At 39.4% G+C, this 26,882-nt stretch overlaps 1 protein-coding gene across 5 annotated transcripts; it reads left to right on the top strand.

Annotated features, from left to right (window-relative positions):
* The first annotated feature begins 1,757 nt into the window (after positions 1–1,757).
* LOC104447468 (putative receptor-like protein kinase At4g00960) lies at positions 1,758–5,992 on the top strand. Of its 5 annotated transcripts, XM_039312688.1 has the most exons (9): positions 1,761–1,993; positions 2,339–2,530; positions 2,619–2,955; positions 3,718–3,831; positions 3,927–4,114; positions 4,203–4,413; positions 4,510–4,747; positions 5,189–5,342; positions 5,452–5,992. In XM_039312688.1, exons 3-9 carry the CDS (start codon positions 2,697–2,699, stop codon positions 5,752–5,754), a joined length of 1,467 nt encoding a protein of 488 aa, XP_039168622.1. In that variant the 5' UTR covers positions 1,761–1,993; positions 2,339–2,530; positions 2,619–2,696; the 3' UTR covers positions 5,755–5,992. The 5 variants fall into 5 exon arrangements, with proteins under 5 accessions (XP_039168620.1, XP_018730426.2, XP_039168621.1 ...); XM_039312686.1 differs by having other exon boundaries at positions 1,758–1,960; positions 2,339–2,955; XM_039312687.1 differs by having other exon boundaries at positions 1,760–1,993; positions 2,339–2,955.
* The last annotated feature ends 20,890 nt before the right edge of the window (positions 5,993–26,882 follow it).

Genomic DNA, 26,882 nt, shown 5'->3' with positions numbered 1-26,882 from the left:
GGCTTTGCACTAGCAAAATGTTCGTGATATAAATTCGATTACAGGTATGACATTCGAGTTCCAATAAAAGGATGAAGAGGGATACTTTTACCGATTAAGATTCAGAGGTTGTTTGGTTGTGAATTACTCAATATGATGCTACCTTGTTGTGAATTCACTCTCTCTGAGGCACTCGAGCTCCATTACTAACATACCGAGGGCCAACCTGACTTATGCATCAAGTTTAATAATGCGACCTCTCAAACTCCACATAAAGCGGAGGTCATTATATACTATAATATATGTTAAATCGTGAAAGCATGACTATACTAAACACTCTCTTAATATTACAATGACACTTAATTGCATCATAAGTGTACAATGAACTCTTGCACTCATATACACCACTCTCATGTCACTCACTCATATGCACCCTCGGCAAACTCTAGACAACCACCTTCAAAGACCCCACTCATACACAAAGGCCCTTACACTTTTTTATAGACTCCTATGCCTACACAATGGGGACCACTATTTTACCCTACACTCACGCCACCCACTACACCCACGCACACCCTCTTGGACTTCTTACTGCACCCACTACACCCACGCACACCCTCTTGGACTTCTTACTCACCAACTTTGCTGTTTCTACGATATTCAACAAGTATTATCTTATTACAGCTTGGCAACTAGATTTCTTTGGAGAAGTCTAGAAGTGGCGCAGCTGAAGGATTTTGCTAGAATATTCTGGAGAAGGGAGAGAGAGTGGCGGTGCTCTCTTCAACAATATACATAACCAAACTTCGTAAAAGACATCGTACAGAACAACGATAAGTCAGGTGAATAATTAAACCAAAGTTGACAAAAGAGCCGCACACAACGCTTCACTTCGCTGTGTTTTTACCATCCCGGCTTGTGTCCTTTCCCGTGGTTGGCACACATTTCCAAGTTGAGCATTGAAGCACTTCCATCTATCCACTTGACCCGTCATGCTCGAATAAAAATATCATTCGCGCGTAGGTTATGACTCATGCCAAAACAGACAGATTCAAATAGAATAACCTCTCCCAGTAGCAGCCGTTAGTAGATCAGACGGGAGAAAAGACTACGGCCAAAAACAGGGGTCGAGGCACTTGTAGTTTCGGGGATATTTAATGACTCTCCTTCGACCGGGAACGAAGTCAAGCGAGTTAAAAATCCTAGCCGTCACTTTTGAAAGGCATCTCCACCAAAGACCATGTTAAAGGACTATTGCCTTTTCTCGCTGGCTTTGCACGCTAAAGCCAGACGTGAGGCTCACATAAAGCCAAAAAATAACGATGGGTCTTTGGATAATTCTAAGTTTTTTTTTTTTTAATTAATTTGACTTTGACATGTATTAAGATGAATTTGGATAATGTTCTTTCACTTTAAAATCCTGTTGGTCTAATTCCATTTCAGAAAAATGAATATTCTTGGTCTCCTAAGTCTTTTTTTTTTTTTTCTTTTTTATGATCGAAAATCGTCGGATATCACTTTTCGGAGATCATACGACCCTCCGGTGGTGCTCGATAGCACGATCGGGCATTGCCGCAAGCCGCTAATTTAAATGTAAATCTCGAAAGAGGCTAACCCAAGACTCTAACACTAGTACCTCCCGCCTAAGCCACTTTAGCAACAAGAGATTCGAACTCTTAATCTCGGCAATGAGGATTGGGTTGGTGTCCTAAGTCTTTCATCTTATGTCAACTTCAAGATGCAACTGTGAAGCTTCTCTTTGCTTTCTTGCCAGGAAAAGTAAACAAAGAATTCTCTTTCGCTGCGATTTTATAATAATTCCACTCTTGACCAGCTTGAAGATTCTCTGCTCACTTTCGACATTTTAAATTGCCACCATGCGATGGACCTTTCAACTCCAGAGGAAATTTCTTCCCTCGTGGTTTATGGAAATCAATCCCAGTTAGTGCCTTCTCATGGGTCTAGAATTGAAGATGCAACGGTGAAGCTTCTCTTTGCTTTCTTGCCAGGAAAAGTAAAACAAAGAACTCTCTTTCGCTGCAATTTTATAATAATTCCACTCTTGACCAGCTGGAAGATTCTCTGCTCACTTTTCACCATTTTAAATTGTCACCATACGATGGACCTTTCAACTCCAGAGGAAATTTCTTCCCTCGTTGTTTACGGAAATCAATCCCAGTTAGTGCCTTCTCATGGGTCTAGAATTGCTGTTTCGACCCAAGAAGATGGCAAGAGATTCGAATCTTGTCACCTTTTTACTGTTCGTAGCATCGATTTTGTTTTTTGTCACACCCATTTATGGAGACAATCTTCTGGATTTGCTTTGTCGACATGAAAATGGCAATTACACTTTTGGCAGTCCATTCAGGAATAACCTCGAACAGCTTCTGGGCAATTTGGCTTCTAACACCGCAAAGAAAGGCTTCCTCAGCAGTTCTGCTGGGGATGGCACTGATGAAGTTGTATTTGGTCAAGCACTTTGCAGGCGTGATGTGAATAGGAGTGCTTGTGGGGATTGCGTCAGGATTGCAAGCCAAGAGATCATGAATAAGTGCAATTACAAAGATGCTGATATTTGGTATGAATATTGCCAGGTATCTTATTCTTATAGTAATTTCTTTTCCGCGATGACTTACCAGGGACAGTACCCAGATAGTAATAATCAGAAGCAGAACGTATCTAATCCGAAAGAGCTGAGCAGTGCCCTGATAAAGTTGATGGATGGTCTTATAAGTGAGGCCACATGGGCTTCGTCCATGTTTGCGGTGGACAGTTCAAATTTCTCGAGCCAGGGACATGTTTATGGCCTCGTGCAGTGTACAAGAGGAATCTCTGGCAGTGATTGTAATAACTGTTTGCGGTCAGCTTGGGGGGATCTGAGAATGTGTTGCTCTCCTCATCAAGGTGGAACCGTTGTCAGCAGATATTGCAACGTGAGGTTCGAGCTTTACCGTTTCTATAATCAGCATTCTAAAGGTAATTAATTCGGATTCTTTTCTTAGATTGTGGTGTTGGTAGCGGAGTACCGATGCCCGCTGAAATTAGAAATTAGATCTGGAAAACTACCATTGAAGGTATCTTCTGTATGTTTCCTGGTTTGAGAGTTTTATGGAAACAGCCAGATGAAGAAGTGCACATATCATAGTAACAAAATCTTGTTAAAAGTTGTCAACTAACCATGAGTTTACTATTCGGGAGAAACAGAACTGTTCACGAGGACTGAGCGGTACTGAAGCTCGGTCATCTAAGTGAGGATAGTAAAATTAACTATGCACGAGGAAATCCTTTGTTTCCATGTGATTCATTCTAAATAAACAACTTTTCATATGAAAGTTCTCGTATTGAGTTTTTATTGAATATAATGGATGTATCAGAATTCAACTACTTATAGTAGATTAAGTACAAAATACGCAAGATACAAATTTTTCATTGCAAATTTTTTTACTACAGAGTTTCTATGACAACAGAAGGATTGGATTGGCCTGATGATCGACCAGCTGTCGTAAAGAATTTTACTGACCTGATTAGATTCCAAAACATTTGGTAATTCTTTATTAGTCGGCTTGATGGAAAGTCCTATTGGAAATCTTGATTCTTGAGCTGATCCCAACTGTTTCTATTAGTTTTGTAGTCAGTAAAATTTCCTTCCTGACTGCTCGAGTACTGCTCGAGTTCCCTCTGTGGGAGTTGGAAATTGGATTTTTAACATTTCTTAATTATTTGATGGTGACATTGTAGGCTTGGGGAAGGAAAAAATAATTTTGTTGGTCATATGTATTATGGCTGGGGCATTGCTAGCTTCCCTTGGGATTTGTGTTGCCCGTCGAAGACGAAAAAGGAGAATGACCAGAGGTATGTCAAACAAGTTAGTTTCAGTTGCCAGCTGATATCTTGGACAGTGTTGATGACAAGAATTCGGATCTTCGTTTTCTTCTTTGGTTTCCCAGATGAAGAGAGAGACGAAAATGTATTGCTCCAAGAATTGCCGAGGCCCATTGAACTATCCATTTCAAGAGGCGATCTAGAATATTCTGATGATATGTTTGTTATGGATTTGGTAACTCTGAGGGCTGCCACAGCTAACTTTAGCCTTACAAACAAGCTCGGACAAGGCGGGTTCGGCATTGTTTACAAGGTTAAATATTCAATGGGATCATATTCAATTTGGTTGAATAGGTTCCCACAAGAACATAAACTGATGACTAATCTTTAAGTTGTTTCAGGGAATTCTACCAGATGGAAACGAAATAGCAGTCAAGAGGCTATCGATGAAGTCATGGCAGGGCGTAGAAGAGTTTAAAAACGAAATCACGCTCATTGCAAAACTCAAACACAAAAATCTGGTGAGGCTTTTGGGTTGGGGCATAGATGGACATGAGAAGCTACTCATATATGAATACATGGCCAACAAAAGCCTCGATGTCTTCCTCTCTGGTTAGTCCCAGTATAGTCTGTTTTCTCTCACAAGTAGACCACGCTCCTATTGTCTTTACACATTCAATGAAAATTGTGTCAGCTACTGCTTTTCAGACCCAATGAAGAGTTCGCAGCTCGATTGGGGAGCACGCTACAGCATAATTAATGGGATTGCCAGAGGACTGCTTTATCTTCATGAGGATTCCGTGCCGAAGATCATCCATAGAGATCTAAAGCTGAGCAACGTGTTGCTGGACATCGACATGGTTGCGAAGATATCGGATTTCGGTATGGCGAGGATTTTCTCAGAGAAGCAGAATGTAGCAAACACCAGAAGAGTTGTCGGGACTTTGTAAGTTATGCCTCCCCTGCCTCGTACAATTTCTAATATTTTTCCATTCAGTTGTTGTCGTTTGCATCTCTGTCGAGTTTTCTTTTTCCTTTTAGTTCTTATCTCTAAAAATATTTTGAGAATAGTTTTCTGAGTTCAATTTTTCAAAAAGAGGTATGTGATATCTTCAGTCTGCCTAACTGTGGTCTATATGTTTCAGTTTTCATTTAGCTAGGAATCAGTGCAGGACCAAAAACACTTCGTAAAATATTGCTTGCCTTCCGATTTAGATTAAAACGACACTAGAAAAGCACCTCTGTTAATTTTTTTAATCCATAGTGTGGTTTATATTCTAAAAAAAGAAAAAAGAAAAATCAAAATGGAAAATAAATCTCTGTGAATGTATGAAAGAAAATCACTTATTTGAAATTCCATTGGACTTGTTTTTGCCCATGCACAAAGCAGCGGTTACATGGCCCCAGAATATGCGATGGAGGGACAATTCTCTGCAAAGTCTGATGTGTTCAGCTTTGGAGTCATCCTGCTCGAAATCATCAGTAGGAAGAAAAATAGTGGTTTCCACCTCACCAAGCGCGCATCATCGCTGCTGAAATATGTAAAGTTCTTTCTCCTGGCATACTTGCATCACGATTTTAACTGAATTGTGCAAGAATTTGAAATCACTTAGACGACATATCACAGTAATAAACATAAACTATGTGCAGGCATGGATTTTGTGGAACGAAGGGAGAGAGCTTGAATTCGTGGACCCTTTCCTACTGAAATCGTTTCCACCGGCTGATGTGCGTAGAACCATTCAAATAGGGCTTTTATGTGTGCAAGAAGATCCAGCAGACCGGCCTCTCATGACGGATGTGGTGGTTCTTCTTGAAAGTGGACCTGCTGTCCTCTTGCAGCCGAAACAACCTGCATTTTCAGTTGGGCGAAACATCCCCCTGGATTGCCTTTCGATGCCAGAAAGTTCTCGTATCAACGATATTACTGCTTCTACAATGTTGCCACGGTGAACGGTGGCTATCGACACCCAAACATTTGACATTGCCACGATTCTCATGCACAATGGGAACTAGGTATAACAAGTACTGCTAATTCATGCAGAAATTGAAATTCATGATCTGTCTTAGCTGTCTGATTATAGGTAAATACTAAGTAGAGAATTCATAGGTTTTTATGGCAACCATGTAAATGACAACTCCAAACTTTGTGAATTTTCTGTACATGGACATTAACATCTTGTTCATTTAATTGATTGGGTCTCAGAAAAAATAATGATGGTCGTAACTAGATGAGCAGCCGCCTTCATGTGTACAGGCATGGTCGTAAGATGAACACCTTACAATAAGATGGCATATGTATAATCTTTCAAATTTTTCGAAGGAAGTTTTTGTTTTTTGAAGTCGAGACAAATGGGCTCTGAACACTACAGGATTAATTTTTGCTCAACAAAATCTCTTGGTCAAACAAGTCACGAGCAACCCAAATGGCTTGTATAATCAAAGTCCTGCAAAGTCTCACCATATCTTGTTATACCGTTTGATTTTATCCGGTTATAATTTCCCCCTTCCTCCAATAATAACTGCATCATGGATATCTAGTTGATTTGCATGTAGACTCGTGTTCCATATATAGCCAAACTTTAATCTGATACTACCCTAAATAAACATCTTCTGAATGTATCTTCTTAGCCATCCAATCATCAAAACATGAATTCTTGCTTCACCATCTGCCTCTCTCTCATCTTCGTCTTCTTCCAAATTTCTCAGCATTTACACTGTCACTGCTGAAGCTGCACCAACTTATTTATGGCACTAGTGCACAAACACCACCCTCTTCACTCCCAACACCACCTACGAAACAAATCTCAACACCCACCTTTCTTCCCTCTCCTCCGCCGCTGCCGCTGCCGCCGATGCCCATGGCTTTGCCAATGCCACCGCTAGCAAAAACCCACTTGACCTCGTCTACAGGCTATTCCTCTGCCGGTTGCGTGGCATTTGTAAGCAAGGAAATACTCGTGCATGCCTTGATGAGAAAGACTCAATCACTTGGGACAACAAGCGCATGTTGCGATACTCGAACCAATCAATTTTCTGCGTTGAGCAAGGGAAACCCCGTCTTCGTGTTCATAAATGTGGTCAACATCCCAAAATTGAGTAGCTTCACCCAGTTGCTGAAGGACACAACTGAGGAATTGGCCAAGACGGTGGCGAGGGACGGTCCGGCAAGAGGAGATCGCAATAAGGCAGGAGGGAGAGTCTTGGCCCCGAGCTGCAATGTTTAGCTTGGTGTTTTACAAGTGCTATAATGGACTGCCTTCTACAAAGCACTGGCACCAGCGCCAAGACTGACGCTGAAAGTTGGAGCTACTAGAAGCTATCATATATCAAATCAAATATTAAAAGTGGGTTACACTTGGAGATGCATGTTCAAGCAAACTCTCTAGTAATAACTTTATCATCAACTTTGAAGTGAAATCTAGTTGCACGCAGCATGTTTGAAGTTGGCTTTGTCAGAAAAGGTGAGACTCCACTGAAATTAGAAATTCTCTCTAGCAAAGTGCTAGAAAACAAAACATACCGAATTCAATATGAAATCTCTGCAGTATAAAAGCCAGCAATAGAGCAATCATTTTGTACCACAATCATTGCAAGAGAATGGACCAAACCATGCACTTTAATTATTAATATTGATTTGGACTCTCAACCTCTTGGACCAAAGTTCTCTTCCACAACTCTTTTGACATACTCAACATCATCCTCCAATGCTTGCTTTTCTCTTGTTGAACTAATGAGTTCCAAAGCCATCCATAACCTAGCTATATTAGAGCTAGCGATTACATATCCTTTGGGAAAAAGCGAATGTCCTTGTCATGAGTTGATAGATCCTTGGCTGCGAAATAACCCATTATGGCATCTAATGAGCTCTCTTAGCCCCAACGATCACTTCCTACCCTTATAGGGACCTCATAGACCACACGCTTTCCCCAAATCATTGCCTACTAAAGAGATCGCTCTCATACTTTTTGTTAGGAGCACGCAGTAAAAGTCTAATATATTCATCTGAGAAATTGCCAAGAGGAACCCCAAATCTAAACTTGTTGACATATCCAGTTTGAACCCACCTTCATTCAATAGCTTAAGTTAAGGAATTATGGTGCAATTATGACACATTAATTGTTTCACATCAGTCAAATTTTCTACATCCTAACAATCCTTTCATGAGGAGAGGAGCTCCTTCAAATTCTTTTGGCAATGTCATCTCCAATCTCAAGGAGATCAAGACATGGTTGCTTTTCCTTTTCATCAAATGCCCAATTTTTAAACAAGGCCATAGAGTCTTCATGAGAAGGGCCTTTTAGGTTATGGGCCAATGAAAACTCATTATAAAAGTGGCTTCCAAACCATGCTTAAATTTGGAACTAACTTGTAGAGGTGCCTCTTGATATAATAATACAGTTTAGTGTTGGGAATCAAATGTAAATTACTCTTTTTCTGTAATGGAAAATTCAAAGCTATAAGCATCACCAAAATCACTTTCATCCCCATCTCCTGCTGTAATGGAAAATTCAAAGCTATAAGCTTCCCCAAAATCACTTTCATCCCCATCTCTCTCTCTCTCTCTCTCTCTCTCTCTCTCTCTCTCTCTCTCTCTACAATGACATCACTGGCACACATATCTTGACTTGTCTTGTTCTAGCCGCCACGTAGCCAAAGAAGAATGCAACTCACGTCCACCCCTGGATATTGGTGGCCTAACTAAACCCAACTCCTGTCGCTTTAATATTTTGGAAAGGACTTTAATGTTTTCTACTTTAGGGATGATCTTAGACTGGTCTGTCTTGACTCGTAATAATCTGTTTTGACTGTTAAATTGCTAAAGGGAGGAGAGATGAGGCTGAAACTGTTTTCTTACATACAAAGCAACAAAGCCTTTTACAAAAGACAAAATACATAACATAAAACACACTATAACTACCCGTGTTCTCCATAAAGCACTTGCCCCACTAACACCTAAAAACTAGGATAACCAACACACATGACTCCACTGACTCTAATAACTAAAAAACCAAATCAGCAACATGTGAAAAAGAAAATAACTATTTTATCAACAATCCCTCCCTTAAACTGATGTTTGCTAACATTCAGTTTAAAGCCTTGACTTTTTTCACCGTGCAAACACCTAGTAACCTTCTGAACTTCATAAATGACTCCATCTTGAGGGCCTTGGTGAATATATCAGCAACTTGATCTTCACTCTTGCAGCCATCATTACTAAGATCTCTCAAGAAATAAAACTTCACATCAATGTGCTTGCTTCTTCCATTTAACACTGGATTCTTGGAGAGTTTTATTGCTGAGTTATTGTCACAAAATTTTTTAGTAGGTCTTGGTTGCTTGAATTGTAGCTCCTCAAGAATTCTCCTTAGCCAAATAGCTCGACAAGCACTAGCTGTTGCAGCAACAAATTCAGCTTCTGTACTTAACAATGTGACAATTGGTTGCTTCTTGGATGACCACGAAATAGCACTTGTTCCAAACATAAAAGCATAACCCGAAGTGCTCCTCCTATCATCTTGATCTCCTGCATAGTCACTATCAGTAAATCCCAACAAATCAGACTTTTCACCCTTCTTGTAAAATAGCCCAAAGTCTTTAGTTCCTTGCAAGTAACGAAGGATTCTCTTGGCAGCTAACAAATGCATTTGTGTAGGATTCTCCATATATCTACTGATTAAACTCACAGAATACATTATGTCTGGTCTTGTTGCAGTTAAATACATCAAACTGCTCACAATTTGTTTATAAAGTGGGCTGTCAACCTTCCTCCCTTCATGATCTTTGTATAACTTTAACCCAAACTCAACTGGAGTGTTTACAGGATTACAATCTTTCATCTGAAACCTGTCCAAAATTTCTCCCACATATTTCTTTTGAGAAATAAAGATCCCATCATCCGATTGTACCACTTCTACGCCAAGGAAATAATGCATCATACCAAGATTAGACATTTCAAACTCATCCATCATAGATTTCTTGAATTCTTCAAACATGCCATCACAACTTCCAGTAAATATAAGATCGTCAACATACAAGTAGACAATAAGCATTTTCCCTTTATCTCCAATCTTGACAAAAAGCGTATGCTCATAAGGACATTTTGAAAAACCAACTTTAAGAAAATAAGTTTTAATACGACTATACCAAGCCTGAGGGACTTGTTTTAGCCCATAAAGAGCTTTCTTCAATTTATAAAATTTATGCTCATTTCCAATCTTGACATAACCAGGGGGTTGCTCGACAAATACTTGTTCCTCCAAGTATCCATGCAAGAATGCCGATTTGACATCTAGCTGGAAAATAGGCCAAGCATTATGTGCCGCCAATGCAACCACCAATCTGATCGTGTCATGTCTCACAACTGGAGAAAAAACCTCTGTATAGTTGATCCCATATTGCTGCTTGTATTCCTTGGCTACCAAACGTGCTTTGTATTTGTCAACTTCACCATTTTCTTTCAGTTTTGTTTTAAGACCCACTTTACACCAATGGTTTTTTGTCCATCCGGAAGATCGGATAACTCCCAAGTATCATTTCTTTCAATGGAATTAATTTCATCATCCATCGCTTTTCACCATTTTTCTTCTTTGACAGCACTCTCAAAAGTTGCAGGGTCATAGTCTGAAAATAAGGCAAAGTGAGTTATTGAATCTCCAATTTCAGTTACCTCATAATCTTTCATCCAAGTAGGCTTTCTTCTAACGCGGCGAAGAGATTGGGCTTCTTCTTCTTCATTGACTTTAGTGTCTGTTGGTGAAATTCCAGCAGCTATAAAGGTTGTATTTGATGAATTTTGGGGCATATAAAGTGCTGAAATTTGCTCCTGTTCAGCATCATTGTCATAAAGAACTTGGGTAGGCCGCTGCCTATTCCAATCCCAAGTGTTCTCTTCATCAAAAATAACATCCCTGCTAGTCACAATCTTCTTTGTTAATGGATTGAATAATTTATATGCTTTAGATGCTTCACTTACACCAAGAAAGACACATTTTTCAGCATTGTCATCAAGTTTCTTCCTTTTCACATTCGAGACATGGGCATATGCGATACATCCAAAAATTCTGAAGTGATCTACAGCCGGTCTTCTCCCACTCCAAGCCTCTTTAGGTGTCATATTCTGAACAGCAAAAGTTGGACTTCTGTTCAAAACATGAATACTCCAATTTACTACTTCTAACCAGAAAGTCTTTTGAACTCTTCCTCTTGCCAATAAACTATCTCACCATGTTGAGAATTGTTCTATTTTTCCTCTCAGATACACTATTCTGCTGTGGTGTATATGCAGCAGTAAGCTCTTTTCGAATGCCATACTCTGCACAAAAAACTTCAAATTCTTTTGAGCAATATTCACCATCACGATCTGTTCGAAGAGTCTTAATGGTCTTTCCTGCTTCATTTTCAACACGAGTTTTGAAGCTTTTAAATGTGGAGAAAACTTCTGATTTTTCCTATAAAAAATAAACCCAAGTTTTTATGGAAAAATCATCAATGAAGGTAATTAAGTATCTTTTACCTCCATTAGAAGATGGATTTATGGGACTGCAAATGTCTGAATGCACCAGCTGCAAAACATCCTTTGCTCTCCATGACTTTTCTTTTGAAAATTGAGAACAATGATGTTTGCTAACAACACATTCTTCACAGACTTGGGAAGGAACAGTAATTTGAGGAAGACCCGTCACCATGTTTTTCTGTTGGAGGGCCTTCAATCCACCAAAACTCAAGTGACCATAGCAAAAATGCCAAAGCCATGAGGGATCTTTCTTTTCAGCCATCAAACAAGACTGAATATTTTCAATCTTTAATGGAAACAATCTATTTGAATTCATAGGAACAACTGCAATAGCACCTCTAACAGAATCATAAATTTCACAGACACCCTTATTAATGGTGATTACATAACCCTTTTCTTGTAATTGGCCAGTACTTAATAGGTTACTTTTCAAGTCAGAAACATACAACACATTAGGGATCATTTCCACAAAACCATTCTTGGTTCTTATCTTAATATCACATTTTCCCATCACTTTCACGGTAGAATGATCCCCAAAACTCACAAAGGAATGAAAATCTTCATTTAGATGAGAAAAAGAAGACTTACTTCCACTCATGTGGTTACTGCAGCCTGCATCCACATACCAAATATCTTACTCGCGCTCCTTTTCATCTTGAACAACCATCAACAACGTTTCTGCTTCATTTTCTTCAACAAAATTTGAACTCTCTACCTTTTCTTTATTATTAGGCAGCCTAGTTAAGATGCATAATGACCAAATTTATGACATCTAAAATACTCTACCTTGGATTTGTTAGGATCTTGTCCTCTGCCTTTGCCTTGAAATTGGTCATTATTGGCTTTGAAATTCCTGCCAATATCTCTATTTCCTAGATCTCCCCTTCCTCTACCTCTACCTCTACCCCTTCCTCTGAAATTGTTGGAATGAGTATTGGTAGAAGCCTTCAACGCTTGCTCCTCTATTGTTGAACTTCTGTTCATCTTTTGTTCATGGACCAACAAGGAGCTTTGCAATTCATCAAGAGAGAGCGCATCTATGTCTTTCGACTCTTCAATTGAGCAAACAACATAATTAAACTTTGGTGTCAAGGAACGCAAAATCTTCTCCACAATGGTGACATCGTCCATCTTCTCGCCATGGAATTGCATCTTGTTGCTGATCTCCATTGTTCTGGCACAATAACTAGTGACAGATTCTCCATCTTTTATCGCTAATGTCTCAAAATCTTTTCTCAAGGCTTGAAGCTGTGCACGCTTCACTCTAACAGAGCCTTGATATTTCTTATTTATAGAATCCCATATATCCTTGGAAGTTTCTTTGCAAAGAATAGTCTCCAAGATGGGATGATCGATAGCCTAAAAAAAATAATTTTTTGCCTTCAGGTCCTTCAACTTTCTAGCTTCCAATTCTGCTTTCTGGGGATCTGTCAAAGCCATGCCTGCCGGTGGCTCTTGAATTCCAGATTTGACAACCGACCAATACTCCTTTGATTGTAAAGATGAGGATGAGCCAAGAAATATTAATGAGGCTCTGAATTGCGCTAGTAAGGAAAAATTGATTCATGCAATGGAAGAGGAGATTGAGTCAATGAAGTCAAACCAAGTTTGGGAACTGGTTGATCTTCCAAAAGGATGCAAAGCTATTGAGAACAAGTGGGTTCTCAAAATAAAGCTAAAAGCTGATGGCTCGATAGAAAGACATAAGGCTCGCCTTGTGGCAAATGAGTATAATCAATAGGAATGAATTGATTATGAAGAAACATTTTCTCCTGTAGTAAGATTTACCTCGATTCACATTGTTCTGGCAATGGTGGCTAGTATGGATCTTGAGTTACATCAAATGAATGTAAAGACTGCTTTCCTCAATAGAGAATTAGAGGAAGAAATATATATGGAACAACCTGCTGGTTTCATTAAAGAAAGCCAAGAAGAAAATGTATGTCGACTTTTGAGATCGATATATGGCCTTAAGCAGTCGTCAAGACAATGGTATATATATTTTCATAATACCATAATGGCATATGATTTTACAATGATAGATGTGGATCATTGTGTATATATCAAAAGAACCAAAAATCAATTTGTGATCATATCATTATATGTTGATGATATACTAATTGCCGAAAGTAATATGGAGTTTGTTAATACTGTCAAGAGTTGGTTGTCTTCCAACTTTGAGATGAATGATATGGGTGAGGTTGCATACATTTTTGGAGTTAAGATTTCAAGAGATCGTTCGAAGAGATCGTTATCTCTTTCGCAAGAAACGTATATAAATAAGGTTCTTGAATGATTTCGTATACAAGATTGTAAGCCCATAGACACTCCTATTGCAAAAGGTGAAGGATTGAGCCATAGACTGTGTCCAATGACTCCACAAGAGAAGGAACAAATTAAATATGTTTCTTATGCTAGTGCCGTTGGGAGCTTGATGTACGCTATGATGTGTACAAGACCTGACATATGTTTTGTAGTTGGAATGGTGAGTAGATACCAATCCAACCCAGGTCAAGCACATTGAAAGGCCGTTAAGAGAATACTAAGGTATTTGAAGGGAACTGCTGATTACAAGTTGAATTACCAAGGAAAGGATCTGCGACTTGAAGGCTATTCAGATGCTGATTGGGGAGGAGATTTAGACGAAAGAAAATCTACTCTGGATTTGTTTTCTTACTAAACAATGGCGCCATATCATGGAGTAGTAAGAAGCAAACGTGTATAGCCTTGTCCACGATTGAAGCTGAGTTCATGGCATTGTCAGCAGCGGTACAAGAAGGAGTTTGGCTTAAGAGATTTTTGGATCATTTAGGTGTTATTAAGAAAGCTGCAAATCCATTATTGGTTAACTGTGATAGCCAAGCAGTTATAGCGTACACCAAAGATCCAAAATATCATGGCAAGACCAAACATATAGATACCAAGTATAACTTTGTCAAAGATATGGTTGCACGAAAGGATGTGAACTTACAGTACATATCTATGCATAGAATGGAAGCAGATCTTATGACAAAGCCAATACCTAGAGATGTTTTGTGGTAATGTAAAATCTCTAGGATTGCGTAGAGTCTGATGTACTGGATTGTAATTTTCTTGATTTGTTCACATTTATGAACTTTTGTTTTTTCATTGTTAATGCCTATGAATCTTTGTTTAATCTTTATGCATCTTAATGCTTAGTGCATTACTTTAAGTTGAGAAAGTATGTCAGACAGATATAAGATTGGCCCACTCACACGGGTAATCGCATCTATTTACTATGTAATAAATAGAGATGAGACTATTTTTAAGCTTATTATCTAGGTGATAATCGAGAGCTCAAGCTTAAAATACGTATGTCACCTTAACTGAGTGTTAAGATGAGGATATAATACTTACTATGCCCAAAAGTAAAATACTCCACATATTTTACTTTATCTGTCTAAGATGCCGGATGTAAATTCTGATGAATTTTGTAAATGAGTAGATACGTGAACTCAAGTTAGACATTGGGTATGTCTGAACTATCTGTACGGTATTGAAGGTGAAGATATACGCTCCATGGGAAATGAGTTAATACCGTAATACGTATTTCATACTACGTATGTGTCATGGGCCGATCGTCGATCGGCCCATGACATATGCATGTAACGACCAATAAGAGTGGCAAAAGTTTTATCTCAACTTTTATGTCATGTGAGACTCTTGAGGAAAAAAGTTCCTTAATTTTAGTGCCCTCATGACTTTTACTTATTCTCAAGATTTCTATTTAGTGTTTGTTATCTTAGGATATTGCCAATGGTCATGAGTTGATTCGATCTAATGGGACATTTCTAGAAAAGCAAGCTGAACTGAAATTGAGAGTTTGAAAGAAAGAGAAAGATCGAATTTGGAAAATCACATTATAGTTTTGTATTCACTGGTCGACCAATTATGATTGTCTTTGAGATAATCATAATTGTGAATACAATATATCATTGTTTAAAAGAGATCAAGAGAGATATAAATGTAATCGATTGATCTAGGGTACTGCATACTAAATCTACTTAGAGTGTGATGACCATTATGAGCTGCTATATATTCCTAATAGATTTATAGCAACGAGCTCTCATAGTATACTGGTTGCACAGATTATTCACCAGTATGAATGTTGAAGAGAGGTAAAGAGAATCCTGTTCGGCGCACCATGTGTGAGTGGGAGATGATGGTTTTATTTAATGTAATGGGCCTAAGTTGGCCCGTCCGCCCATGTTGGGCCTAAAAGCTCGGCCCACAAGGTTAGGGCCCATGGATGGAGGAATATGATGAAGGGGTACATTTCTTTTTGGAGGGGACGTATATAAGGGAGAAAAGAGAGGGAGGAACGCACCTTTTGGCATTTACATACGTTCCTCCTTTCTCTCTCCCTCCAAAAGAAAAACAGTGCCAAAAAAGCGACGGCATCTTCCCTTCAAGGCCAATTGACGTCATTGGATCGAATGGGATCGGTTTCTCTTCCTTATATCGGCATCAGTGTTTTAATATGTGGCTAACAAGGTACGTTCAATTCTGTGATGTGCCTTAGGATCGGTGATGCATGTGTTTTTCCTGGGCTCGTCTTCCGCATTCGTTTTAGGGGTTCGATTTAGTGTCGAATTCGGTTTTTGGGAATCTGACAATCCCAACAGGTATAATGAGTGCATGATGCGTTCCTCGAACCGCTCCATTTTCTCCGTTGAGCAAGATGCGCCAACTTTCGTATTGATGAACGTGGTCAACATTTCAAGCCCTAGCAACTTTGCCCAATTGCTAAAGGACACGACGGATGAATTGGTGGAGAATGCGGCGAGCGATGGGTCTGGGAAGAGATTTGCTGTCAAGTGTTAAATATGACTCGAGTTTGAGCATTTGCTAAAATAGATATGAATTTCCTCTTCAGAAATTATGCGGAATCCGAAACTCGCGAAGCTCCTGCACGGGATTTCCTCTTCATGCGAAGATTGGTTTATTGGTGGGCCCAAGGTCAAAGTTTTGACCTTGGGCACACACACGCACACACACGTCCGCCGAGAGAGGAATCTGCCGTGTGAAGCTAAATACGTGGATGGTGGGCCCAGGTCAATTGTTTGACCTTTTATGGGCACACATATATATACAATATATTTTCTTCTCTGCGAGTGTGCGTGGGACGGCTTGCATGAATTCTCTGTGAAATAAATCCTACGAAGCCACAGACGTTCGACGATCCAAGAAGCCGCACATTCACCGATTGCTCGAAGTCGCGCGAAGCTCAAAGAGATACGGGATTTCGTGTGTACGCAAATCAGGCGTACGTAGAGCGTTGTATTTTGAACTTGAACGCGTGGTAATTTTGTGCCGTGAGTTGGGTTTGGGATTAAATTAGGGTTTGGGAAACACCGAGAGAGTGTTTGAGTGACTTGAGTGTGTAATCTCCTTGTATCGCTTGATCTATAGTGAAATTCGCTGCTGCTCTCCCCGTGGATGTAGGTCTGTACGACTGAACCACGTAAATCCGGTGTCCGATTTATTTTTCTTCTTTCATCTATATTTTGTTCGATCGCTCGCCCTATCGCAACATCAAGGACGCTGACATCACGAGCTCGAAGCGGCTCTACACGCTCGCTCAATACACGTGGGACTTGACGTCGGTGGAGTGCAAGGCGTGCTTGCAAGGAGCTATCGAGTATCTCCCCAAAGACAAGGAAGGAGGGAGAGTCTTGGCTCAAAGCTGCAATGTTAGGTTTGAGCTTTACCAGTTCTATAATGAGAATGTCTTCCATGAAGCACCTGCACCGGCGCCAACACTTGTTCCACCACCTGGGCGGTTGGAGCTCCTCCTCCTCCTTCTTCAACAGTGAGATCTAAAGGAGTCAGGGTTATGTTTTCTTGTGAATTTTGGGTTCTTTGTACTGCCGGGGTAGTGTTTTTTCTTTTTCCTTTGTGAGTTACTTTCCCTTCAGTGTAATAACTGAAATACGGAATGACGAGAAAAAGTTTGTGAGTACCTCCAGTTCTTGAATGTGACTAATTAAGACAAGATCAGCAGATGGATCCTCTATGGTAGGAGAGTAAGCTAGAAATATACTACGACTCATCTATTAAATTAAATAATGTGCAGATCTATGTGTGTTTAAATGAGCGAATGAATTTAGAAATGCAAAATGTACCACGCCACCTAACAAGTGAATTTAGAAAGCAGCTTATAGTATTTCTAACGTTGCTAATGGCATGTGTCAAAAAAGTATATTCAGTTCAATCATACTCGTCCTAAGTCTTATTAAACTTTAATTGGATATGTTTTTGAGGATTCTGTTGGGCCTTTGTCAACAAGTTTTTCTCCTTTTTTTTATCATTTCTTTGCTGGTGAAATGTCATCGCCGATCCCTCTACTTTTGTCCTGAAATCAAAACCGCCCCACCTTTTTTTTTTGGGAGAGGAAGGGGGGGGGGTCCAAAATCGTTCCGGTACTTCAATCCCCCTTTTTCAGGTTTCAAAACATGTCTACTTTAAGCCGCTCAGGAGTCTTAGTTTGTTTTGCTCAGTATGTCATGCAATCCTCTTGTTGCAAAAAAGAGTTAAGACTTTAGAGAGGATCTTCTCCACTGCACTTCTTTGTGACGTGCGCCCATAGACATGTTTCCGATTTTCTCTACTGCACTTCTTTTTTGACACCTAAATTTTACCATTTTATTTAGAACTTAATCGCATGCAAAATTAGGAATTAGTCGCTAAAAAAAGAAGGAAGTAAAGAGTAAACAAAATAATTTTCATTAAAAGGTATCGTGTTTTCATTATTGCACCGCATATTGAATGTTTTTTTTTTTTAATTTTTGAAAAAAATGTTGTCATCAAGAGGAAAAAAATTAAAAAATTATTTAGAGAAATTAATTAAAAAAAAAAAAAAGAGAAAGGAAAATGGGAAAAATGAGATCGGGCCGGGAGCGGGTCAACCTAGCCTATTCTTTCCCTTTTCTTTCTCTTCGCTTGGGCCGGCCCACTTTCTTTTATTTCGCCCAAGATGAGCCTAACCTTTTTTGCCTCTCCCTCTGTCCTTCACGCATTCTGCAAAGAAGAGAAGGTAGGAGAACGAGAGAGGAAGCATAGAGGCAGTGGGAAGGCACGAGCATCGCACCAGAGTTGGTGGTCACGAGTAGACCGATAGCAACAACTAGTGGTAGCAGAAGGCAAGCATGCTAGTCGCTAGCCATCAAAAGGGGGCTGGAGGTTCTGGTTTTTGGAGGGGGGTTCTTTGGTTCAAGTGAATGACAGAGAGCTGGAGAGAGTTTGAGCGAGTGACAGGGAGCCGTGAAAGAGGAGAGGAGCCGAGACAGTGAAAGCTGAGACTGAACAAAGAGCGAGAGGGAGCATCGATTGACCACTTGGCCATACGCATGCTCCATCCAACAACCCCTCCTAGTAGAAGTCCTCAAGCCCGAACTAGTAAGCTTCCATTTTCCCTTTGTTTTGGACAAAATCTGGAGCAGAAGAAGAAAGACGTGGGAGAATTTCTATATTCATTGATTGTATATTTAATGTACAAAAGAATTATTATATAATACAGATGACTAGCAAAAGAATGATTATATTTCTCTAATCTATGAGTATTAGATCTAATCCTAAATTGACTCAAATAATCAAAATAAATCTTTAGTATCTCTTGAATATATTCTCCTGAATCAACATCATATCTTCCAACACTCTCCCTCAAGCTGGTGGCTTATATATGTCCAAGATGCCAAGCTTGCTAGAAAATATGAATGTTGCCTTTGACATAAAGGCTTGGTAAACATATCCACAAGTTGTTTTGTGGTTTCGATTCATTTTGCTTCAATTATTCCTTCTCGAATCTTCTCTCGAGTAAAGTGACAGTCGACTTCTATGTGCTTCGTTCTCTCGTGTAATACAAGATTTGTAGCAAGCTTAAGTGTAGAATCATTGTAAGAAAATAGAAAACTCAACCCTTTGAACTCTACTCCAAGATCTAGAAGCAAACCTCGTAACTAAACCACTTCACAAACAGCCTTAGCCATGGACTGATACTCAACTTCAGCCAATGGCAAAGATACAGTGGATTGTTTCTTTGTCTTCCATGAGAGTAGTGATTCCCTGAGCTTGATGCAGAAACCAGTGATAGACCTTCGACTCATAGGGCAAGTTGCATACTCCGCATCGTAGTAAGCTATCATTTCCATGTTGCATTTGTGAGAAAGAAGAATTCCTAGTCCCGGACATTTCTTTAGACTTCAGATACTTCACAACTTTCGGGGCAGCATTCAGGGCTATGCATGAACGGATGAGTACCTGAACAGCATAGCAAATGTCAGGCCTCATCATAGTGAGGTAGATAAGTTTCTCAACTAATCTTTGATAACTTAACGGATCCTTGAGTAATGGGTCATCTTTTGTAGATTGTAGACCCGCATCATAGTCTGCAATGGTTAGCTTGACATTTTGTTCAATGGGAATGATTGCTGACTTGCATCCTAATAACCCTGCTTCTAATATAATTTCCGATATGTATTTTCGTTGACTAGGAGAGATACCTTGTTCTGAACGGGCTATCTTAATTCCAAGAAAATATTTCGGTGACACCAAATCTTTGATATGAAAAGTCGAGTGAATATTTTCTTTAAGATTCTTCATAGCAAGTTCATCATTCCCCATAATAAGTATATCATCAACAAATATCATTAAATAGACAAATGACATACCTTTCGTCCAAGAGAAAATGGCATAATCATGCTTGGACTGTTTGAAACCTACAGCTATGAGTGCACTGGTGAATTTTGCATACCACTGTCGCGAAGCCTGTTTGAGGCCATAAAGGAATTTGCGGAGATGACACACTCTGGACACCACCTGTCTCCATAAACCCGGTGGAAGATCCATATAAATTTCTTCATCTAAATCCCCATGGAGAAATGCATTGTGAACATCCATTTGGTGTAGTGACCAATCACGAAACGCAACAATTGATAAAAAGGTGTGAATTGTAACATCTTTTACTACTGGGGCAAAAGTTTCGTGATAATCAAACCCTTCTCTCTGGGTCAAGCCTTTGGCCACTAATCAATAGAGCCGTCTGCCTTATATTTGATCTTGTATATCCATTTGTAACCAATTGGCTTGCGATGAGGCGACAATGGTACAATATCCCATGTATGATTTTCAATCAAGGCATACAATTCCTTTTCCATAGCCTCTTGCCAATGTGGATCTTTTACTGCCTCATTGTAAGGAGATGGTTCTCTTTCCTCAAATATTTGACTAATATAGCATATATGGTCGGGCGATAATCTATGAAAAGAGACATATGAGGAAATAGGATAATGTGTACCTAATGAATTCGAGGCCGCACAAATATATTTGTCCATGTAGGTGGACAAGTAATACGTCCAGATCGTCTTGGCATCTAGGACTGTAATGTTGAAGATAGTTACTCATTTCTGGGCATTTCCTTAGTATTGACAGGTGCCGAAGGTGCTGCCTTTGTAGAAGAATTAATTTCCTCTGTATTTCCCACAGAAGAATCCATATTTGGATCGTCCATAGGTGTTGTGATGTAGAATTCCCATAAAAAAATTGAAGAATATACTATAACCTCTGGTTGACGTTCTGGAGATGCAATGATATATGATTGACTAGGAGGTAAGTCTTCATCCAATAAAAAATTATGAGAATCTGTAGCCCTGTCAAAACTCTTAGAAGATTGTGGCTTATTACAAAAAGGAAATATTTCCTCATGAAAAATGACATCCTTGCTTATATAGAAATCTCTAGTGGATGGTTCAAAGACTCAACATCCCTTTTGTAGACTCAGATATCCCATAAATATGCACCGACGAACTCGGGGACTCATCTTGTCTCGAGGGCCCACCGTGGTCACATAACATAGACAACCGGAAACTCTTTAGTGATGAAGTTCCGGTTTCTATCCATAAAGCATTTCAAATGTAGTTTTTCCATTAAGAACACGGCTTGGCATACGATTAATCAGATAAGCAGCCATGATTACACAATACCCCCAAAAATTTTCAAGAATAGAGGCTTGAAATTTAAGAGCACGTGATACTTCTAATAGATGGCAGTGTTTACACTCAACAATGCCATTTTGTTGAGGAGTATAGACACAAGAGCTTTCATGCAAAATTCCATTTGAGGAAAAGAATATTGCACATTCATTGCTAAAGAATTCCCTTCCATTATTAGTGCAGATGCACTGAATAGACTTCCCAAATTGATTTTTGGACAAAGAAAAGAATGTTTTCAAATGATGGAGAACTTGGCTTTTTGATTGCATGAGAAACACCCATGTGGCTCATGAAAAATCATCCACAATTGTAAGGAAAAATGAGAACCATCACAATGTTGTGTGTGGTAAGGGCCCCAAATATCAACATGAATTAGAGAAAATGGACTTTTTGCACGAGAACTACTATTTGGAAAAAGGTGCACGAGTCTTTTTGGCCAAGGGGCAAATGGGGCATTGAGGATAAGGGAAAGAAGCACTATGACCCAATCTTTGATGCTTGAGGAAACTTTTATCATTGGTAGCAGAGTTACACAATGATTGATTATTCAATTCAATACATGATGATTTGGAATTGTTGGGAAAATTGATCCAAAAATACAACCCTTGCGAGATACTACCCAAGCCCGCCAATTGAAAAGGCCTGAAAAAGCAATTATTAGAATTGAATAGGACTCGACACAAATTTTCTTCAAAACTTGAGAAACCGATATGAGATTGAAATGAAAATCTTGAACGTATAGTACGTTCTTGAGTGTGATGAGTGGGCTAAGATCCACTGTGCCGATCATCATGACATGTGTGGTATTTCCATTTGGAGAGTGTACTGAGGCTGGTATGGGCAATTTTTGGATTTTTGAGAAAAAACTTTTATTGCAGACAATGTGATCACTAGTGCTTAAATCAATTACCCATGTATCCTTGGAAATCGAATTTGTCAAGCAAATGAAGTACTCGTAAAACTCCCAACGTTGTCAGAAGCATCCAATTTTTTGAAATCCCTCATAAGTTCTTGATACTACTCCTGGCTAATTGGCCAATTAAAATTATTAGCACGTTGACCCGTAAGCTAAAAAATGGTCGAAAAAGCCCTTTTGCCTTTTTCTCTAGGCTTGCCATGCAATTTCCAATAGTTATCAATTGTATGATGTGGACGCTTGCAATAGTCACAATACAATTTACCTTTGCCCTTGAAATTTCCTTTTGATGTCGTGGCATAAGGTGGTCCAATTGCTAATTTAAAAATAGGAGCCATCATCGCTTCATGTGAGCCATCGGATGGAATGACATTCCGTGGGCCGTCCGATCTTGTCATTGGCGAGAACGGGCATGGGCCATCCGATCCTACTGAGAAGGGACTTCGTGGGCCGTCAGCTGCGGTTAATAAGTATGACCCCCGTGAACCGTCGGATCGTTTGAACAGATCCGGACCATCCGATCCTTTCTTGAAGCTTCGAGGGTCTTCTCTAGAAAACCCAAGCTGCCCATCCCACCTTTCTCCTTGCCCTTTCCTTGCAGCTCCCTTCTGATGTGTGTTCCTGTGAGCAGCAAGTGCGATTCCGTCTCCGTTCTTGAGGTGGTCGGAAACAGCAAGGCACTAGCTCTCCTCCTAAACCACGACCTGATAGATCCTACCGAGTGTCAGCATAGGCTCCATGGTAAGGATTTGCGACTGAAACGAAAGGTATGACTCATTCAAAATCAAGAGAAATCTAGTAATTTTTTCTCGTTCTGCATGGCTCGGTATTGTCGTAGAGTTGATTCGGGTCCTTCCAGTTTCTCCTCCACCGCTTCCAACTCGTTCCATAGTGCTGAAAGTTTGTTGTAAATGGCGGCTACACTCATGTTCCCCTGTTTCAAATCCGAAAGTTGCTGGGTTAGCGAAAAAATTCTAACTCAATCTAATTTTCTATATATTTCTTTTATGTTTTCCCACATCTGTCTCGAATCCTCTGTCAGGGATAGTCCGGCCGCAACTTCAGAAGAGATGCAATTTCCGATCCACGTTCAGACAAGCTAGTTGCATTTCCTCCATAGTCGTGCATACCTCTCGTCAAACAGAATCAGAATCGTCCCATCGACAAATCCGTCTTTGTCCTTGGTAACCAACGCTCGCCGGAATTCCAGTGACTAGCTTGAGTAGTTGTTAGCGCCGGACAATTGCTGGGCAATGAGCCCTAGCTCTGGTCCGTTGGCCATCGTCGTGTAAAGCGGGTCGCTAGGCTCTAGGCAACTGCTAGCGATGACAATTAGATACGAAAAGATCCGGGTTGGGGAACCGGGTAAGGATTTGATCCCGAACTCGGATTACCTAATTCGGGCATATGACCCGCATAAAAGAAATCGGGCCCGGTGGATGAGCCTACCCCGGGTATGGTTGGTTATTCTCCATCGGGTTGGGCCTTCTCTCCATGGTCCTCACTCATTTGTGTGGATCCATAAAACCATGGACCAAGCCCCATCTGGACAAGCAGCCACTGGATGGATTGGCCCACAATGGGTTGTCCCTAGTTGGGCTAGGCCTGAGCCCTTTGTTCTTGAGTCAAAACTCTAGTAGACAGATCCGAGATGCTTGTATCTTGTTGCATGGTTGACTCTTCCGGAGGTTGCTCCTTTGACGTTGACGAAGGGTCTTTAGGCATGGTGTCGGTAAGTGTAAAATGGTAAGAAAAAATGTGTTTGTTCCTCAAGAAATTCATATATTAATTCCTACGTTGGAGTGCTAACCTTGTTTTGCAGGTTAGAGTTCCTATAGTAACAAAGGCACAATCTATACGGTGGGCAATCAAGGAAGAAAGTTGTGGAAGCTAGGTCAAGAGTGTCTACTCTGATACCATGACAAAATCTGGAGCAAAAGAAGAAAGACGTGGGAGAATTTATGTATTCATTGATTGTATATTCAATGTACAAAAGACTTTACTATATAATACAGATGACTAGCAATAAGAAAATAATGATTATATTTCTCTAATCTATGATATCGGATCTAATCCTAAATTGACTCAAATAATCAAAATAAATTTTTAGTATCTCTTGAGTATATTCTCTCGAATCAACACCATATCTTCCAACAGTTTGCTGCCCCTCTTGGATATGCTAGGTTGGGCTTCATGGCCATTCGACTCACACAAACTCCAGCCCCCATAGGTCTTTCGCTAAGTCGTTGGGCGTTGTTGGATGTTTGCCAAGAATCCTAACCCCATTTTGAGTCCTAGTCGAGTCAAAACCCTTCGCTCGATGTCGCACACCACTCACTCGATGAAATGCTTCACCGATATCTAGTTTTGCTTTTGCCCTTTTTGAGACAAAAAGAGAAACAAAAAATCTTTTTTTTATCCAACATGGGTTGGACCTAGGCTTGCATCGGATCAGCAAGCTAGATTGGGTTTACCTAGTCCGAACCAGTTTTCTTGAATATAATCATATTAAATATTAAAAATATATTCAAAAATTCAAAAATTTAAAAAAAAATCAAAATTTCGAAAAATAATAAAAATTCAAAAAAATTCTGAAAATTCAAAAACTCAGAAAACATTAAAAAATTCGACCTTTTTTGAAAAATTTAAAAATTTTAAAAAATTAAAAGAATTAAAAAATTGCGAAAATCTAGTTTTTTTAGGAAAATTCGAAAATTCATTTAAAAATAGAAAAATCCAAAAATTCTAAAAACTATTTAAATTTCCTCGAAAAGGTTTAAATTAATTTTCGGAGTAATTTTGCCCTAAAAATAGGAAGCCTTTCAATTTGGAATCATACCCAAATTTGACTAGGCCTTTAGGGTTTTACCTTAGAATTTCAATTGTCCTTAGAGACAAATGCCCTTGATCATGCAGTATTGGTATATTAATTTTGGCTTCCCTTTAGTCTAGTTAAGATTGATATTTACCTCTTCTTTAGTATTAAATTTTTGCTATCCCATGATGTACATTTAATGCTTTCCTTAATTGTTGATTATTATGTTGATGACTATGTACCTGCATGATCACCTTACGTGTTAGCGAATATGCCTAAAATCAATCCAGATTGCCTAGCAAGAAAAACTTTTTTTTTTTAAATAAACAAGATTAGGTACCAAAATGTGACTAATTGGTTAATTAATGTAATCAAGTTTCTGATTCTAAATTCTCTGATTGCGTAGGAAGTGAGATATACTCCCATGCCTCACTTGGTTTCTAGTCGACCCCAATAAGTTAGTAGCGACGCTTTCTTTAGAAAATTTTCATACCTTCAATTTGAACACCTAATATTGCGTGAGATATGGGCTAGGAGCCCATGCCTAAACATGGTTTATAGGCCTAATCTTTAGGTAGTACCCCTAAACCTATTCCCTTTCTTGAGGGGCAAGTCGTGATAGTGATGTGCGCCATAGACATGTTTCCGATTTTTCACTTGTGTTAATCCATATTCACCATGTCGAAATTACTAGAATGAGTTTGACCATTATTTTTGCATTGGGTGCGCTTGTTCTTTTAAAATCTCGCTGTCACCTCATGATGGTTGTCGCCTCTGCAGCTTACTACTGATGTCTAGCGAGGTCCACTCTACCAGTTTTCTATCTTTATCATCTCTGGAACTAACTCTTGTAGCTAGGTTGTGGATTTTATCGCGATATCCCTAACCTAAGCTCATTTGTTGCATCTCATCACTCATTGAGCTCACCGAAGCTTGAGCCGCCATGGTCGCTGCCGTGGAGTGGCAAGCTAAGGTCTCATGCTTGGATTCCTCAACGCCATGGTCATGGGCCTTATGGCTTTTTGGGCCATCCCATCACTGCACCTAAGTTGAACTAGCAATTATTCACCGTGTGTATGATAAACTGTCAAGTTTTTACGAGCAATAATTACAGCTAATGCTAGCCCACGATATATAACCAGAGAATTTCTCACAACTTTTTTTTTTTCTAGAAAACCTTAATTTGACCAGGTAGCTTCAACATCATATAAAGGCCATTCCCATTGAAAGATCAACTTTAATTATTGTTGTTTGTACGGTCGGTCCATCTTTTCATCTAGCCTTCCCCAAAAATACATGTACGCACTTGCAAAAGGCCAGTGGGGACCATCACCCTCCTGGCAAATTAGGTTTCTCAATTTAAGTTTTTAGTAATTATTTGTCATTATCTTCTAAGACATTAGGTAGATTCCATTCAACAATTAGTTTATCGGAGAAGTCTTTTATCTAGCTATCTATGTAAGTTTCTACATTTAACAAATATATGCCTTTCATTCTAACTACAGAGATCAAATCCAATAATGTTAGAATTCTTTTTCAGTAAAAGTCGCTAATCTCCTTACAAATAACTAATTATTTATGGATTTATCCATAAATGACCGAGGTGTTGAGATAATAACAGCGTTTATGTATCTATTTATATATTATGTCATGAAAAAAAAAGTGGTTCCTACTTTTGATTAGACCAAAAAGAAAAAAAAACTATCTACATATTGCACTTTGATCATGTGGTTGTTGATTAAATATATTATCAAATGAGAAACTTGTATATGAAGGGGAAGGACGAAAATACTAAATTACTAGCAAAAATTGGTAGTTAAACAA

Source organism: Eucalyptus grandis, chromosome 5 (genome assembly GCF_016545825.1).
Source record: "Eucalyptus grandis isolate ANBG69807.140 chromosome 5, ASM1654582v1, whole genome shotgun sequence".
NCBI classification, from domain to species: Eukaryota; Viridiplantae; Streptophyta; class Magnoliopsida; order Myrtales; family Myrtaceae; genus Eucalyptus; species Eucalyptus grandis.
This window is presented reverse-complemented; position numbering and strand designations above follow the sequence as displayed.

What these genes read in the sequence shown, in the direction of transcription:
- LOC104447468 (XM_018874881.2), top strand. Translation starts at nt 2,172, where the DNA reads ATGGGTCTAGAATTGCTGTTTCGACCCAAGAAGATGGCAAGAGATTCG. An exon ending in CCTCGATGTCTTCCTCTCTG is followed by an intron (nt 4,414 to 4,509) that starts GTTAGTCCCAGT and finishes ACTGCTTTTCAG; the next exon opens with ACCCAATGAAGAGTTCGCAG. An exon ending in AGAAGAGTTGTCGGGACTTT is followed by an intron (nt 4,748 to 5,188) that starts GTAAGTTATGCC and finishes CCATGCACAAAG; the next exon opens with CAGCGGTTACATGGCCCCAG.